The following is a 16,204-nucleotide window of genomic DNA, read 5'->3' on the forward strand; positions in this document are numbered from 1 at the left end:
ATAAACTATGATGGGCGTTCTAAGCCCACATATTAGCCCATAAGACCATGCCATGTCCCGTATATATCTAGCAAAGGTAGCAAGCTATCCATATAAGAAGAGTTGTGCCAGCACAAGAATCCTCTGCTCATTGAAAATATCTCCACACTAGACAAGAAGGTTGGGAAAACCTGAAAGCCCTTTCCATGTCTCTGTGTCAACCTTGACAACTTCTTAGCCTTATGTAATCATCAAACGGGTGGAAAAGCACAAGTCCAAAGGCTCCTCCTAAAGAAAGCAAAACCCAAAAGAATGAAACTTGAGAATGAGTGGATTGGACAAAACCAACATATATAAATTATTCAATTATATAAAAGAATGGGATGTATAAAGTATAAACTAGTACACAAAGTAGTTGTATTTGGAGCGTCCATAGTGGAAGGCCGAGTCAGAGGATTCCAATAATGAAATTGCTGTCCCCTCCCCTCACCACCTAAAGTCCACCTCCGCTGAAGAAAAAAACAACGCGCTAAAATGGTGACAGCTTCCTCCTCATGCTGATTTTTCTTATATTTTGATTCCTAATCCAGCAGTCTTATAGAGTTGGTCTAACACCTTCACACATTTTCATCTTATCCACTCTATTCTTGCTTATTATACTTGGAGATAATCAAGGCATGATAAATATGACATAAATTAGAGGAGAAGTTAACCAAATAACTCTCGGCCAATGCCGTCAGATTACAAAAACATCTGCGACAAAATTTATTTATTAAAAACACATGCTTAAATTTGATGGTTAGATGAACATTTTTTCTTACAGAATTGACTGTAATTTGCAAGATCGTTAGTGCCTATGAAACATCTTATTCAAGTTTGAGGTTAGGCCGTTAGGAATGCTTAACCCTACATCCGATATTGAAGTTCGGTTCTTTCCCCTCCATGGACCTTATACATTTGATAAAGAAAATGAGATAATTTGTCATTGGAAGATTAGAGCGTTGTTAATCTCAATGAGGTATTGAGGTTCGTACTTTAAAGTTTAGAGCTCGATTCTAAATTGAAAGTTCGAATTCGACATGTGCTTCGAATCTAATAACTAATCGAATGGAATTTTTCTAAAAAAAAAAGAATGCTGAGTGTTCCATCTGAAAAAGAAAAATGAGTGAAAACTAGGAAGAATATTTTCCTTTTGAAAGGTGATATTCTCACAAAACCAAAAAAAGAATAGAAAGGAGAGAGAGATGTGCAGGCGTGCGAATGATGAAGCAGAATCACACGTGTGGGAGAAAACTCGTTAAAGGGTTTTGCAGTCAACATCCAACAGAGTTAGGAGTCAGGCAGTCAGTCCAAGGTTGAATGTGAATTTCGATTTGAGGCGAATTTGGGTTTCATTTAGGTGAAGAAAGATAGGATAGTCATAAAGAATTGGCCTCTGGGTTTGAAGGTTTGACTTGGACCAAAACTCACACACACGCAGAGAAAGAAAGCGCGGAGAAACAAAGAAAAAGTCACACTTTCCTCTCTTCTTCCTTGAGCCACACCAAGAATATAAAGCCTCACAACCCTTCTCCTCAATCTCAAGCTCCTCTACTTCGAGGTCCAAAACACTCTTAACAAACACACACAGCTCTCCAACTTCTCTCTCTCTCACACACTCTCCGTGTCTCTGATAATCAAGCTATATACTTGAACAAGGTATGCAAAAGCTTCTGGATTTGTTTGTTTGGGATTGCTAGAAGATTAAATTTTGATGCTTTCTATGTTTGGATTGGATTTTCTGATACCCTTTTGCATGAATTGATGTGGGTTTTGTGAAATTTTTGTGGGTTTTCAGTTGTTTTGATATTGGGGATCTGGTTTATTTGTTTGGAGCTGTTCTTTGGTGCAATATTAGCAGTAGGAATATGTAAAGTTCTCTCCTTTATGATGATTCTTCACAATATGTGAAAGCATATAGATGTAGTTTTGGGTTGTTTTTGGGGTGTTGGGTTAGATTTCCTTGTTCAGCTAGAATCTTAGATTCACACTGTGCAGCTAAGCAATATACAGTACTGTGTCAAATCGTTTCAATTGAATGGGATATTGATCGTTTATTGTTGAAATTATGCAGGACTTTTATTATGTGCAAGGGTTCTAAGAGTAGAGTTATCTCCTCAAATTTCATCATGGAAAATGAATTTCAGAATCAGAACGGTGGCAGCCTGTATAAGTCATCGGTTTTGGTTGAGTTGTCTGCCTCGGACAATCTCGATGCTTTCAGGAGTGAAGTAGAAGAGAAAGGTTTCCATGTTGATGAGGCCAGCTTTTGGTATGGAAGAAGAATTGGGTCAAAGAAGATGGGGTTCGAAGAGAGGACACCGCTTATGATCGCTGCCATGTTTGGTAGCACCAAGGTTTTGAAGTATATAATTGACTCTGGCAAGGTTGATGTCAATAGGTCCTGTGGTTCTGATAGAGTTACTGCCCTTCACTGTGCCACTGCTGGCGGTTCCTCTTCTTCGCTTGAGGTTGTCAAGCTCTTGCTTGATGCATCTGCTGATGCTAATTGTGTCACCGCTAATGGAAACAAGCCTGTTGACTTGATTGCCCCCGCTTTGAAGTCACCTTGCAACTCAAGAAGAAAGGCCATGGAGATGTTGTTGAAGGGCGATATGTCACTTTTGGGAAGTGATATTGATGATCAAGAGGTTCCAAGCCTTCAGTTGTTGAAAGAGGGAAGCGAGAAGAAAGAATATCCTATTGATATTGCATTGCCAGATATCAACAATGGGATTTATGGTTCAGATGAGTTCAGAATGTACACTTTCAAGGTGAAGCCGTGCTCCAGGGCCTACTCTCATGACTGGACCGAGTGCCCTTTTGTTCACCCCGGTGAGAATGCAAGGAGGAGAGACCCAAGGAAGTATCCATACAGCTGTGTCCCCTGCCCTGAGTTCCGCAAAGGCTCATGCCAGAAGGGAGATGTCTGTGAATATGCTCATGGTGTTTTCGAGTCCTGGCTTCATCCTGCTCAATACCGCACTCGCCTTTGCAAGGACGAAACTGGATGCACAAGGAAGGTGTGCTTCTTTGCTCACAAACCTGAAGAGTTGCGCCCAGTGTATGCTTCCACGGGTTCAGCCATGCCTTCACCTAGGTCTATGTCAGCCAGCGCTGGAGATATGACAACCATGAGCCCATTAGCTCTTGGTTCACCATCTCTGTCTATGCCTACCGCATCAACACCACCCATGTCTCCAATTGCAGCCTCTTCTCCTAAGAATGGAGGTCTGTGGCAGAACAAGGTTAACCTCACCCCACCTGCCTTGCAGCTTCCAGGTAGCAGGCTAAAGAGTGCTTCAAGCGCTCGTGATTTGGACTTGGAGATGGAATTTCTAGGGCGTGATAATCACCACGCTAACCAACAACAACAGCATATGTGGGATGAGATGTCTCGTCTCTCCTCTCCATCCTGCTATAATAACAGCAGGATTGGAGAATTGAAGCCAACTAACCTTGACGACCTTTTTGGATCATTTGATCCTTCTTTATTGTCCCAATTGCAGGCACTCTCAACACAAACCCAGTTACAATCTTCACCTGGGCTTCAGAGTCGCCAAAACATGAACCAACTCCGTTCAAGTTACCCATCCAACTTGTCATCCTCTCCTGTGAGGAAGCCCTCGTCATTCGGGCTTGACTCACCTGCAGCATTGGCAGCAGCAGTTATGAATTCAAGGTCTGCTGCCTTTGCAAAGCGGAGCCATAGTTTCATTGACCGTGGAGCAGTAACCCATCATCCAGGGTTTACATCGGCTGCTAACTCAAACACCATGATGTCGTCTTCGGATTGGAACTCACCTAGTGGGAAATTGGATTGGGGAATTCAAGGAGATGATCTGAACAAGCTGAGGAAGTCTGCTTCTTTTGGGTTCAGAAGCAACAATGCTGGAACACCAAACAACATGATGCCATCAGCTCTTGACGAGCCAGATGTGTCTTGGGTCAATTCTCTGGTGAAAGATGTTTCTTCCGAGAGGTCCGAGATGTTTGGTGCAGAGAGGCAGAACTATCGTCAGTTGAACAAGGGGGTTCATGAAATGCTTCCGTCATGGGCGGAGCAGATGTATATAGAACAGGAGCAGAGGGCATAAGCAACAATGCTGCTGGAGAAGCTAATACTTTGGAGATACTATTAGTATTCGATTAATTAATCATAGTTTACTTGTAATGTAAGAGAAGGAGGCAGTTTACACCGAAACCAAATTCAATTCAATCAAGACCCTTTAGTTCTGGACAGGAGGAAGGAGATGAAGTTAGATAGAAGAACTGAAGAGCTACTGTATTTTTTAATTATATTGTATTTATTTATTTATTTCCTCTTCCATCTGGGAGATGTTAATTGTCAGTTCTCCAAAGAGATAAATGAATCAGTTGCAGGAATGCATTTTTTTCAGTCTTGTAACTCATGTGGAAAATTATTGTGCGAGAGTATTCTGTTTTGCAATCTATCAATAATTTCATTTTGACTTTCATAGTTTGCTCATGTTATTGAAGGGTCTCAATCTTTGTCATTCTTGCTTGGTCAGCTGTTCTTGATTCATAATCCACTGTACAGAGTTGAAGATTCTGCACTTGGAGCATTAACTTATGTCAGTAGATTAAATGATCATGGACGTCAAATTACGCAATTATAAGAGAGAGATAAGTCATAAGAGAGAGATAGAGAGTTATGTCAGTAGTCAGTAGATTAAATGATCATGGACGTCAAATTACGCAATTATAAGAAAGAGATAAGTAACCACTGCAAGTGGCTTAGTGGTTCTTACCTAGTTGGGTGTGCTCCCCAACCTAGGTTCGAACCCCGAAGCTGTCAAAGTGGCGAGGCACTGTGCTGCAATGCACAGTTGGAGCATTTCACATGCGCCGAAGGGGTTTATCTTGGGCCTAGGAAGCCTTTGGGTTCCCCTTGACAAAGTCAAAAAAAAAGAAAAAAAAGAAAGAAAAAAGTCAAAAGAGAGAGATAGAGAGTTATGTCAGTAGACCAAATGATCATGAACGCCAAATTACGCAATTGCTAATTGCCTACGTGAAAGCACAAACTTATAATCTACTTTCGTTAATGGGAGTTGGGTAGTCATTTCTGCTGTAGATTTGTAGAGCATGATTAGGAAGGCAAATACTTAGGTGGGGGTTTCCCCACCACGTGTCCCTACTGCAGGCCAATCAGGAGGAAGAAATTTTTTTGTTTTTTCCGAAAATACTCCTGCTCATTAAATATACAATACCCAAAACACCCCCCTGCTGGGAGGTGATTGGTCTGCCGTAGGTACACGTGGTGCGGGTGGCCCACGCAAGTTTCTCTCGATTAGGAAAGTGACATATTTACATCCACATCCTTGCTGGAGTGGCATGAGTGCCAGGAAAGCTCCTACTAATCTAATGGAGTGGCAGGAAAGATGGAGCTGGAGAGCAATATCGTGTGGGGCCCGAGTGGCTTTTTGACGTTTGTCCTTGCAAGAAAGTTTTGGGATTGTGGTCCAGCCGCCCATGAATTTGAAATCAACCAAACAATAATACAACTTATCTGTTGAACGGCCTTCCACGAAAAACAGTTTTAATGCTCCGTAGAGATTTTGGTTTTTTTTTTTTTTTTTTTTCAATTTAAATACATTCTAAAAATTTATATTTTACTAACAGTGAGTCTCATTAAGAGAAAACTAGGTCAGAAGCTCCACAGTGAAAACCCTAGTGCTTTTCCTTGTTCTCTTCCAGCTGCACCGTCGTGTTGGCGCATGCCCTCTGGTCTTTCCGACGTGCGTCGAGTGCGGCCGGACGGGATGCTGTCGGAGGTGATTGGGCTGGAGATCAGAGACTGGGGCGGTGGGATTTGGCTTTCGTCTGATGGTGGTGGCTGCAAGGTGGTGACCGAGTCGGGGATTCGGATCCTGCAATATCAGCCCTACTTTAGGGTGGGCTTCGGGATGGAGACGGTGGGAGCACAGGTTCCGGTGTTGATATTCATCATGGAATTGGGCACTCGAGCATTGGGGTTGTGCCTTTGTGGTGGTGGGGAATGTGTGTTTGGACTAAAATCACAGATTGGGCCTTCTTTGCCCTAGCTCAGTTGTGGGCCTGTCCTGGGCCTTGGGTACTACTCTGGGTCCAAGATGGGCTGTTTTTTGTTTGACTGTTTTTGGTTGTTTTTATGTTTATTTGTTGGTTGGGTTAATAAGTTTATAAGTTGCTACCTTTATTTGGTGCGACGAGGTGGGCGTGGTCCCTATTTATGCACATTGTGTGCCTTGTCTACTCTAGGTAGGCGGTGAGTTATTTGCATTGGAAAATGGTTGCAACCTCCTGGTGGTAGTAACGTGTTTGTTCTAGGTAGGCGGCGAGTTCCTTGCTTGGTCAAATGATCGTAGCCTCCTAGTGGCAGGATGAAACTAAATGCCACATGATTTATATTCTGGTGATAACACCATAGGAAAGCTGTGCTATTTGTAATTATGCGTTTTCGTAATAGAGTTATATTTCCGCTATGTCACCATAATTTTAAAGTGAATGGAGTAGTTAGTAGATCACTCTTCGCTAGTTGGTGCTTGCTAGAATACATTTTTTTAATTGAGACTCTTGTTATTATTTTAAGAAGTTCTCTTGATGAATATTGTAATCCGGAGTTTAGGCACCATGTCTTCCCCCCCCCCCCCCCCCCCCAAAAAAAAGTATTTTGCGGTTTCATTAATCAATAATTAAGAGCAGCCACACTGGCTTTTATTAAAAAAAAAGAGTGAGATTAAGCAACGTAAAAATTTAAATAAATATGAGACTTGCCATAATTTAGTATGTCTGAAAGTGGGGCACGGAATGCAATGACATTAAATCTTATTGAGAATTTTTTTTTTTTTTTTTGAAATTCTTCTATATCATAAGTTCAATATTCGTATATCATGATTTTCCAAAGGTGTTTCAATTGATGGAACACCAAAACCTCAAACAAAAGTATTTTATGAATTTTATTGTTTACTAAATTTGAAAAATTGTAAAAAAAAAAAAGAAGTGCATTGTAATTGTTGAATTCCATCTATTTGAGAAGTGCTTAAAATTATAGGGAAATGATGGAAAATGTCACTTTAGAGAGTGAAATGATAAAAACATCACCAAGTTTTCCACTTGATAAAAAGATCCATTGTGAATTGTTACTAATATTAATTTAGTCCTTATGAATAATGATGTGATGTTAAAAAAGGTCAATTTTTAATTTTTTTGATTCCGACTTTGCCCTTAAAGTAATACACGTTTATAGCTATTCATTCAAAATATCAGCTCAAATTTTCTCTATCTTTCAATCAGAAATCTTGATTCAATTTGATTGGAGATTCTCTCTCCGCCGCTAGCTTCAGATTGCGCTTGGTCTCTCTACGACGATCTGAAATCTCAATTTTGAATGGTTTTGGAGCTTCAATCCACAGCTTTCTTCTTTTTTTTTAGATCTCTGAAACAATGGCTGACGAGAACGTCGTCGACGATCGCCGCCTAGCTCTAAAATGTGTTCGTCATCGACGCCTCGTCACTCCTTGTTCAGGTTTTGCTCTGAAATTCACTTTAAGGTTTTTTTCGATTGAAGTTTTTTTTTTTGCTCGGTCATATCAATTTAAGTGTTTGGATACGAAAACATATGCAATCCGATGAAGAATATGGCCGGAGGTTGCAGGAATTTCAGGCCGAATTAGCTTTCTCCAATGAGCTCCGGCAAAAACTCCAAAGAGTGGTTCGTTGAATCAGGCATAGATTTTTGTGCATATAAGGTGTTTGATGAGATGCTCGTGAGAAATAGTAGTGACTGTGATTGTAGGTTGAATATGTTTTTTGTACTTGTTTTGAAATTTCCAGTTCATCTGTATAAATCAGAGTCGTTTTCGTTCAATTATCACACAAATTCGCGCACAGCTTTGGATTAATTCTCTCTTTTGATGAAATTTGACGATCAGGAACATAATTTTGTAGACTAGGAGTTGTGAAATTTTGTTTTCTGTGTCAGGCAATGTATCATTCACTTCCAATGCGGTGTAAGAGAGTTGTGGATTTTCATATAACATGCTTAGAGGAGAGAATCATCGTCATCGTCATCATCACCTTAGCTCTTCAATTTCCAACGAAATGGAGCTGAAGCCAGGTCTCTCAGCTCTCGTCACCGGCGGAGCTTCTGGAATTGGTAAGCCTTCAATTTCTATATATGTGTCAAGGTGTGGATCTCTTGGTCATTTTCTTTCGTTTATATATGTTTTAGTGATTGAATGAATATGAATTATACACTAGGCCAAAAAAGCTAACAGACAACGGACCAAATTCGTTGTGTGATTTGGACGATCTCCGTTGTGTATCGGAGCGTTGTGTGATGAAAAATGGCACAACGGTGGAAACCCGTTGTGTGAAACACAAACAGTCAACACTTATTTGTTAAAAGTGTTGTGCCTTCTCTCGGCAGATGGCAGCCACAGTTGCCGCGCAGTCATGCTGTGTGTGGCATGTGCATCCTTCAGACAACAGAACTTGTTCCAAAACTGTTGTTGGAAAGCCTAGTCAGACAACAGTTTTTTTAATTTCACCATCGTCTGATATACCATCACACTTCAGTTTTGCAATATGCTTATTGTGTGAATTGGTTTTGGACAATAGAGTTTAGTTTTTACCGTTGTGTGATTATAATGAATGCATTGTGTGAATGGCCTAATTTTGTGTATTCAAACAATGTTGAATTGCCGCACTATAAAACTGTTGTACAATCATTTTCATTTTCTATATTTTGTGCACAATAATGCTCAATTTTACCTAATGAACGCAATCAATTGGAAAGAAAACACATTACAAACCATCAAATGAGTAATCCAACCCATTCTATATATATCAAATGTTAAAAGGGAGCATTTCTCAATCATCCAAGCCAACATTAAAAGAAAAAAAGTATTCTAATACATGCCCATCTACTTGGGATATCCAAAACTGATACAAATTATTCCAAAACAAGATAGCATTCTAGTGCCATGCCATTATCAATATCAATAAACCATCAAAAATTAATATGATTATTGACAAAAATATGAGCAGCTGCTGCATGTGAATACTATATGCCAGCAGACGCAGAAAATGGTGCGCCCATCAATATTTTCCCTCTTTTGCAGAATCTAGAATGAGTCTGTAAAGCCTTCTTACTAGCTTGAGGATCTCAGTTATCTGCAAAAGCAAGAGGATAGGCTGGATTAATATAGAACTTTAATCTGTACATGTACGCACAATTGGGACTTTCAAAGTGATACTACTATGTTAGTTAAGTCCACAACCTCTGTTATTAGCTGAAGCAAAAGAAAATACAAATGTCCAAAAACAACTTTAAGATGCATCCTAGCAAAATTTTATACATTCTGCAAAAACTTACCAGAAATTTGACCCTTTATATCCTGGTATTGGAGATCTCACAGAATGTGAGCAGATGATTATCACATTGCAAAATATCTAATCTCATGTTAATCTAAAAATGCAGCAAGTAGAATACATAATACAATATGCTGGAACAATTTAAAGTGGAACTCAATTCATGTGGTCATTTTAGAGCTGAAGACACTAAGGGAAAACAATAAAGGGCTCTAAAACGACCTCTTTATATTGCAAGCAGAGATATAATACAATCTCCTCATAATACTTGCTTTCATGTCCTTATACTAACTCATGAGTTATGTGTAAGGAGACCGTATGTACATTATCAATATGGCAGCAATAACACAAGGAGACTGCAAATTTCTAAAAATTGAAGCAACTTACACCAAACACTGCTCTTCTCATGGGCCCATTGTATTTGATTTGGACGTTGACTATTGTAGCTAGTCACAACTACTATACAAGAAACATCAACAGATAGTACCTTGCCCACCTCAAGATTTTTCTGTACAACTAGCATCAATGGAGAAAGCCAAAAAAATTCTGACTTTACGAGCCCTTTGGTCAACTGTATTACTGACTTTAACATCATTAACGAAACAAAGGAATGCATCTGGCTACAAAATTTACCAAACACAGAATGCACACAACCTGTTGCTTCTTAGTTCACTTTGAAGTTTCTCAAAGACTAAGCTACATGATACAGGTGTAATAGATATAGCTTAATGACCATAACATATCCTTGATCTATCATGAAATACAGAGGATGAGCCTAGAAGACTGATCTCTCAAACACCTCCATACGTGCATTACATAAAACTACTAAACAAAGTAAATTATATATTCCACTAATCCCAAAGACTCAAAAGTTAGCAAGTGCTTCTTAGAAACACCTAATTCTACCTCTTCCACTAGTTTATATATACGTACACCCCAATTTCAAATAACTAAACTTTCACATTGTAATTGCAAAACAGCTTGCCTATCACTCTTCAGGTTGCATTCAAAACTTGAGAACTCAATAATACTCAACATCCACAATGAATATAGAACTGCAACAACACATATAAAAGACAGAAAGAAAAACAAACCAGAAGAAGTGGTAAACTGATGAACTTATAGAATTGCAACAACACATACAATTGCAGAACTGATAAACTTAAAGAAACCAGAAGAAAACCTAAACCATTAATGAATACAGGTCACCCAGAATGGATAAAATAGAACAATCAGGCAATTATAAAAATTTACCAGCAAATTTTTCAAGTATTGTCCTCCTAAGTAGCTAAACCAGAGAATACAGAAAACAGATAGGATTCATCATAATATGTAACTTTACCTGAGGAATAAGGAAAAAGGATTCCTTTGGCCGATGCACAAGAGCAACAAGTGGATCAACATCGGAACTCGGAAGCAAAAGTCCTCAAAGCAGGCTGCTTCAGAATTACTCTCAATGGAGCTCCTAGCACCACTTCCCTTACAGATGCAATCTTTACCAAAAGAGCATGTTTGTACTCTACACATCATCAACATCAAACAAAAAAAACATGACAAGACAAAATATTAGAAACTCAGCCAAAATACAAAATCAAACGGAAAAATACATAATCTGGAACATGGATAACAAAGGGACGCCTAAAAGACTATAATCCACTAAAAGATCATCTAAACCAATCCAAATAACGAGAAAGAACTAGGCAGGTTTTATACGAGAAGCAAGCAATCCAAAAAGCTCAACAACAGTACCAAAAACAGTTGAAGAAAACCTCTCCGAAAATTCATCATTCTACCCAATATACTCATATACATAACAAGCGAGAAATGTTGATTGCATTCACTGACTTTGACACTGTCCTACAATGTTTCAGCATCTTCATGGCAATATAGCAAGCTTATAATGACTGACCTTAGAAAAGGAACTCGTTGAACCTTCATCTGTAGGAATTTTAGAGAGATTGAGCTTCAATGTAAGATTAAACCTGCTATCTCTATGTGGGTCAAGAATCTGCACTACTGATCCATACGCAGCCTTTATAGCCTCTATAGCCCCAGCAGGAAGCCCACTCAAGAACACAGTTTCCGGCAGCGAAACCGAAAGCAGCACAATGTGTGGGTTTTTCATCTCGTCACCTGCATCAAAATCTCAACATAAAAACAAAACCAGTTCATTTATTCACCAATCTTAAACAGCTTAGTATTACAAAATCAAATAATTACAACAGTTCTACCAAATTCAATTTGGCTACAATTTCAAGACTCATAAGCTTCTTTTCTGACGCCCAATATACTCAAGGAACATTTAAAAACAGAGATTTCAAGAAGCCACCAAACAAACAGATTAATGCAATTGTATAGTTCCACTAACCAATTCCAACAAAACAGGTCATGATTTTAAACCAAATAACCACAATTTTTCTACCAAATCCAATTTGGGTTCAATATCAAGAGTCACAAACGTCTTTCCCTTTCTCTCTCCAACAAATTCTTTATATTCAAGAGCACAATTACTAATCTAACATTTAACAAACAGAGATCTCAAGAAACCACCAAAAAGAAAAAGACTCATATAATAAAAATCCTAATTCAAGAAAAGGGAAATGAAAAGGTTAGAGAATCAAGAACATACTGGGGCTCTCAAACATGAAGAAATATAAACCTCCATAGAGTAGAACCGATCACAGCAGGAAAGAAGCCTCCATAGAGGCATAGATCCTCTCAGTCCCTGTAACAGAAAGAAATATGAAGCAGTAAATCATCAAAAACCCAGGAGGTGAAGCACGGATTTAACTTTACCTCCAATATATCGAGCAATGGTGAAGATAGCGTCCCAGTGTTATTGCAAGTCAGAAGATTGAAGATTCGACCTCATTAACTTGAAACCTGGTGCACACAACGTCGAGGGGATGCATAGCGGCGACGGTGGCGAATCAGGCGACGGCGCAGGCGGTGGCGTTTTCCCACTGCCACTGCGGCGATGCTAATAACCATTTAAATCACTTTCTTTAAAACCAGAGAATAACCCACAGATTTAAAGATTCGAAAATAAACAGATTGAAAAGAGAGGTTACCAGCGAGGTCAAGAGAGAACTTGATGATTGAAAAGAGAGGTTCCGCTACTAGGAGCTCTACCCATACCCAGCATCGTTAGCAATGGAGGAGAGAGAAATCCCAGATCTGTTTTCTCTCTCCTCGAATTCTTTCTCATCTGCGTGCTTTCTCTCTCCTCCGTTGTGTTGTAGAGGTGAAGAAGGTGAGAGTTGAGACAGGAAGTGAGAAATGATGATTGTTATAGGGAAGAAGACAAGTTGTTGGTGTCGTGCCGGAGAAGACGAGCGAGAAAGAGAGAATGACCTAATTGGGTTTCGAAATTGAAGACCCGGATTCCCAATCCAAGATTTCCCTTTAGTATTGGGTGATTCAAAGAGACCAATTTCAGTATTGGGTGAGTGATGGTTGTTTGGCTCGAATGAAATTCTGAAGAGGGAGAGTTTGGGTGCTGGCACGAAGAAAAGGGAGAGTTTTTGTCAAAGTGTTGAAACAGCTTTAAGTGGGAGTGAGAGAATCTCATAATAGAGAAGGTAGCTAGCTAGCCCTAATTAATTTGTCAAAGGCGCGCATTTGGTTCTTTTATTTTGTGTCCGTGACTCAGACAACACATAAATCAAGTTATGTTGTCTGATTATTTACATATTAAAATTGAGATGAGGGAGCAAAGAGGGAAAATTCCCGCTTATGTGCAATCAAAGTATCACTTTTGGCGCTAGGCATAGGCGTTTTTCATTCAGACAACACAAATAAGTAATTACGTTGTAGGAGTACATATATGTAACCTACATTTCAATCAAAATTTGTTCGCTTTGGGGGAAATGAATGTCATTCTGGGATACATCTAAACCTTCCCAATATATCCTCCTCATTTGGACAACACAAAGTAAAAAACTGTTGTATGACATTTTGCAAGCTACACTCATACAACAGATACAAATAGACTGTTGTACTATAGAGGAGGGAAGTTTGAGCAGAAATAGGAGGGAAATGTGCCTCTTATTTTTTTTCCATTCACACAACATACCTTTCTTATAAGTATTGTGCAATGAGTTTCTAACTAAGAACTTTTGAATTTTAACGACCTTATACGACGAAAGTTTCTTAAATGTGTTGTATGATTCACTTTCCTTCATCACACAACAGAAAAAAAAAATTCGTTGTGTAAAAAGTGTTGTATATTGATGTTATTGGCCTAGTGATAGACTGTAATGGAAGTGTATGTATGGTTGCCTCGAATATATTAGTAGTTATTCTGCTTGGATATATTGGTGAGGATTTTGTGACCTCCGGACCGTTGTTTTGGTTTTTGTCCTGAGGAATTAAGTTCTAGAAAAATAGCTTGAAATGCTTAGTTTTGTGGTATGAGAATAGAAATGATGGTAATCTTACTTTGTTTTGTTGTCCGTGAAGTTTGTAATTAGATATCAATCTGGATTTTGGAATGAGGGGTTCTGTACTTGTTGCGTTATTTCTCTAGTTGTATAAGGATTCTTTATTGTCAAACTAGTGTCCATTGAACTGATTATTTGTTTAGTTTTCCGGTTGATGTTGTTTTCTTGCATTGGCTAGAATTGGTTGGAATACATGCAAATATAATGAATTGATTCCCAGTGGTACTAAGTTGCTTGGTTATTAACTTGTTAGCCTAGTGTTTTACTAGTTGAGGATTTCCATGTCTGTGTCTGTATTAATAGTTTGAATTGTTCCCGGTTTTTGGATGATAATCTACTCTTTCTTTTTGAGAACTTGCTTGTTTGTTTGAGACTGAAGTGTTTATGAATACAAATTTATTAGTACACCCAGCTTTCTGGAGGCCTAATGGTATACTTCCATTGTAAATCAAGTATGGGTTTCTTCTGTATAAATCACCAAGACAATACCCAATGGATAATGTAAGTTGTCATCTTAAAGTATGGATTCTATGGGAAATCAGTTTTAATAACGAGCAAAAAGAAAAAGAGAAAAAAGGAAAAGGAAAGTTGATTCAGGTCCCATATCTCAAGATATCTTAAGCATGCGTTAAATATTTAGTGATTTGATCTATGCTATACTTGATTTGTGATGTGTCTTTTGTTCTATGCAGGATGTCACGATGAAGATTATGACATTCTCTCAACAAGGATCTCATGCTATTTGCATACTTTCTGCAAATGGTACCATATCAAATGTCACACTTCGACAGCCCAGTACTTCTGGAGGTACTTTTAACATACGAGGTACGACCTTCCGTCCTTTGCGAGTGTTTGTGTAATTTTTAACATATGAAGTTACTGCATCATGTAACTTCTTAGTTGCAAAGTATTCTCATTTCTACTCTTGTATTTACTGTTGTGCATATAATATTGTTTTTCTGTTTAAATGTTCTTGTATTAGTAAATAGGAGATATCAACATTACTGTGAAAAATGGATCAACTCTGGCAAGTAGAAGATAGTACATTATTGCATCTCACTGTTTTTATATATGACTTCTGTATTTTTGTCTCAACCCGATTTTAACTTTCAAGTTTTTGACTAGGTTGACATGATTTACTTGAAATGTTATTTACAGGGCCGATTTGAGATACTTTCATTGTCTGGATCATATATGCCAACTAAGAATGAAGGAACAAAGAGCAGGTCAGGTGGCATGAGCGTCTCTTTGGCAAGTTCAGATGGTAGAGTTGTTGGACTGGCTGGTCTATTGATAGCTACAGGACCTGTGTAGCTAACATGGTTTCTTAGGAAGAAAAAACAAAAGAAGATAGTCATTATATTATTCTAATGATTAGTTCGAAGGAGTAGAATGCCACCTTCCTTTCCCTTTGACATCTCTCTGTAACAGTTTAGGTATCCAATGAATGAAGTTTGGTTCCATTTTGAGTTGTAAAAAAAGGTTGTTCTTGTTTAAAGTTGTGTTTAGAATTCGAAAACAACTTCATCTATTAAGATTTGAAGCCACTAATAGAATCATTCCTAATCTGCCATACAAGTTGCCCTTTCTGTAATATCTGTTCTTCTAGCTCTATGTGATTATTGTTTGAGTATGGAGTGCAGGACTTGAGGTTAATAGTTACTTAGCCAGTGACTTAAGGTTAATAGTTACTTGTCAGGGATTAACAGTGACATTGTCAGTGACTTGAGATTAATAGTTACTTGGCCAGGGATTAACAGTGACATGGTCAGTGACTTGAGGTTAATAGTTACTTGGCCAGGGATTAACAGTGACATGGTTAGTGACTTGAGGTTAATAGTTACTTGTCAGGGATTAACAGTGACATGGTCAGTGACTTCAGATTAATACTTACTTGGCCAGTGACTTCAGGTTAATAGTTACTTGTCAGGGATTAACAGTGACATGGTCAGTGACTTGAGGTTAATAGTTACTTGGCCAGTGACTTGAGGTTAATAGTTACTTGGCCAAGGATTAACAGTGACATGGTCAGTGACTTGAGATTAACAGTTACTTGGCCAGTGACTTGAGGTTAGTAGTTACTTGTCAGGGATTAATAGTGACATGGTCAGTGACTTGAGTTAATAGTGACTTGTTAGAGATTAATAGTGACATGGTCAGTGACTTGTTAGGGATTAACAGTGACATAGTCAGTGACTTGAGGTTAGTAGTTACTTGGCCAGGGATTAACAGTGACATGGTCAGTGACTTGAGGTTACTAGTTACTTGTCAGGGATTAATAGTGACATGGTCAGTGACTTGAGGTTAATAGTTACTTGGCCAGTGACTTGAGATTAATAGTTACTTGGCCAGGGATTAACAGTGACATG

At 38.7% G+C, this 16,204-nt stretch overlaps 1 protein-coding gene and 1 long non-coding RNA gene across 2 annotated transcripts; both read left to right on the forward strand.

The window, feature by feature from the left end:
* The first annotated feature begins 1,463 nt into the window (after positions 1-1,463).
* Positions 1,464-4,417, forward strand: LOC133717403 (zinc finger CCCH domain-containing protein 29-like). The gene is made up of 2 exons (XM_062144108.1): positions 1,464-1,677; positions 2,093-4,417. The coding sequence occupies exon 2, from the start codon at positions 2,103-2,105 to the stop codon at positions 4,113-4,115; it is 2,013 nt and encodes a 670-aa protein (XP_062000092.1). The 5' UTR covers positions 1,464-1,677; positions 2,093-2,102; the 3' UTR covers positions 4,116-4,417.
* A 2,868-nt stretch (positions 4,418-7,285) lies between these two features.
* On the forward strand, positions 7,286-15,401 carry LOC133718779 (uncharacterized). Its single transcript, XR_009850574.1, has 4 exons — positions 7,286-7,546; positions 8,003-8,176; positions 14,528-14,660; positions 14,994-15,401. It is a non-coding gene; the product is annotated as an uncharacterized LOC133718779 (long non-coding RNA).
* Positions 15,402-16,204: the final 803 nt, after the last annotated feature.

This window comes from Rosa rugosa, chromosome 6 (genome assembly GCF_958449725.1).
Source record: "Rosa rugosa chromosome 6, drRosRugo1.1, whole genome shotgun sequence".
Classification (NCBI taxonomy): domain Eukaryota; kingdom Viridiplantae; phylum Streptophyta; class Magnoliopsida; order Rosales; family Rosaceae; genus Rosa; species Rosa rugosa.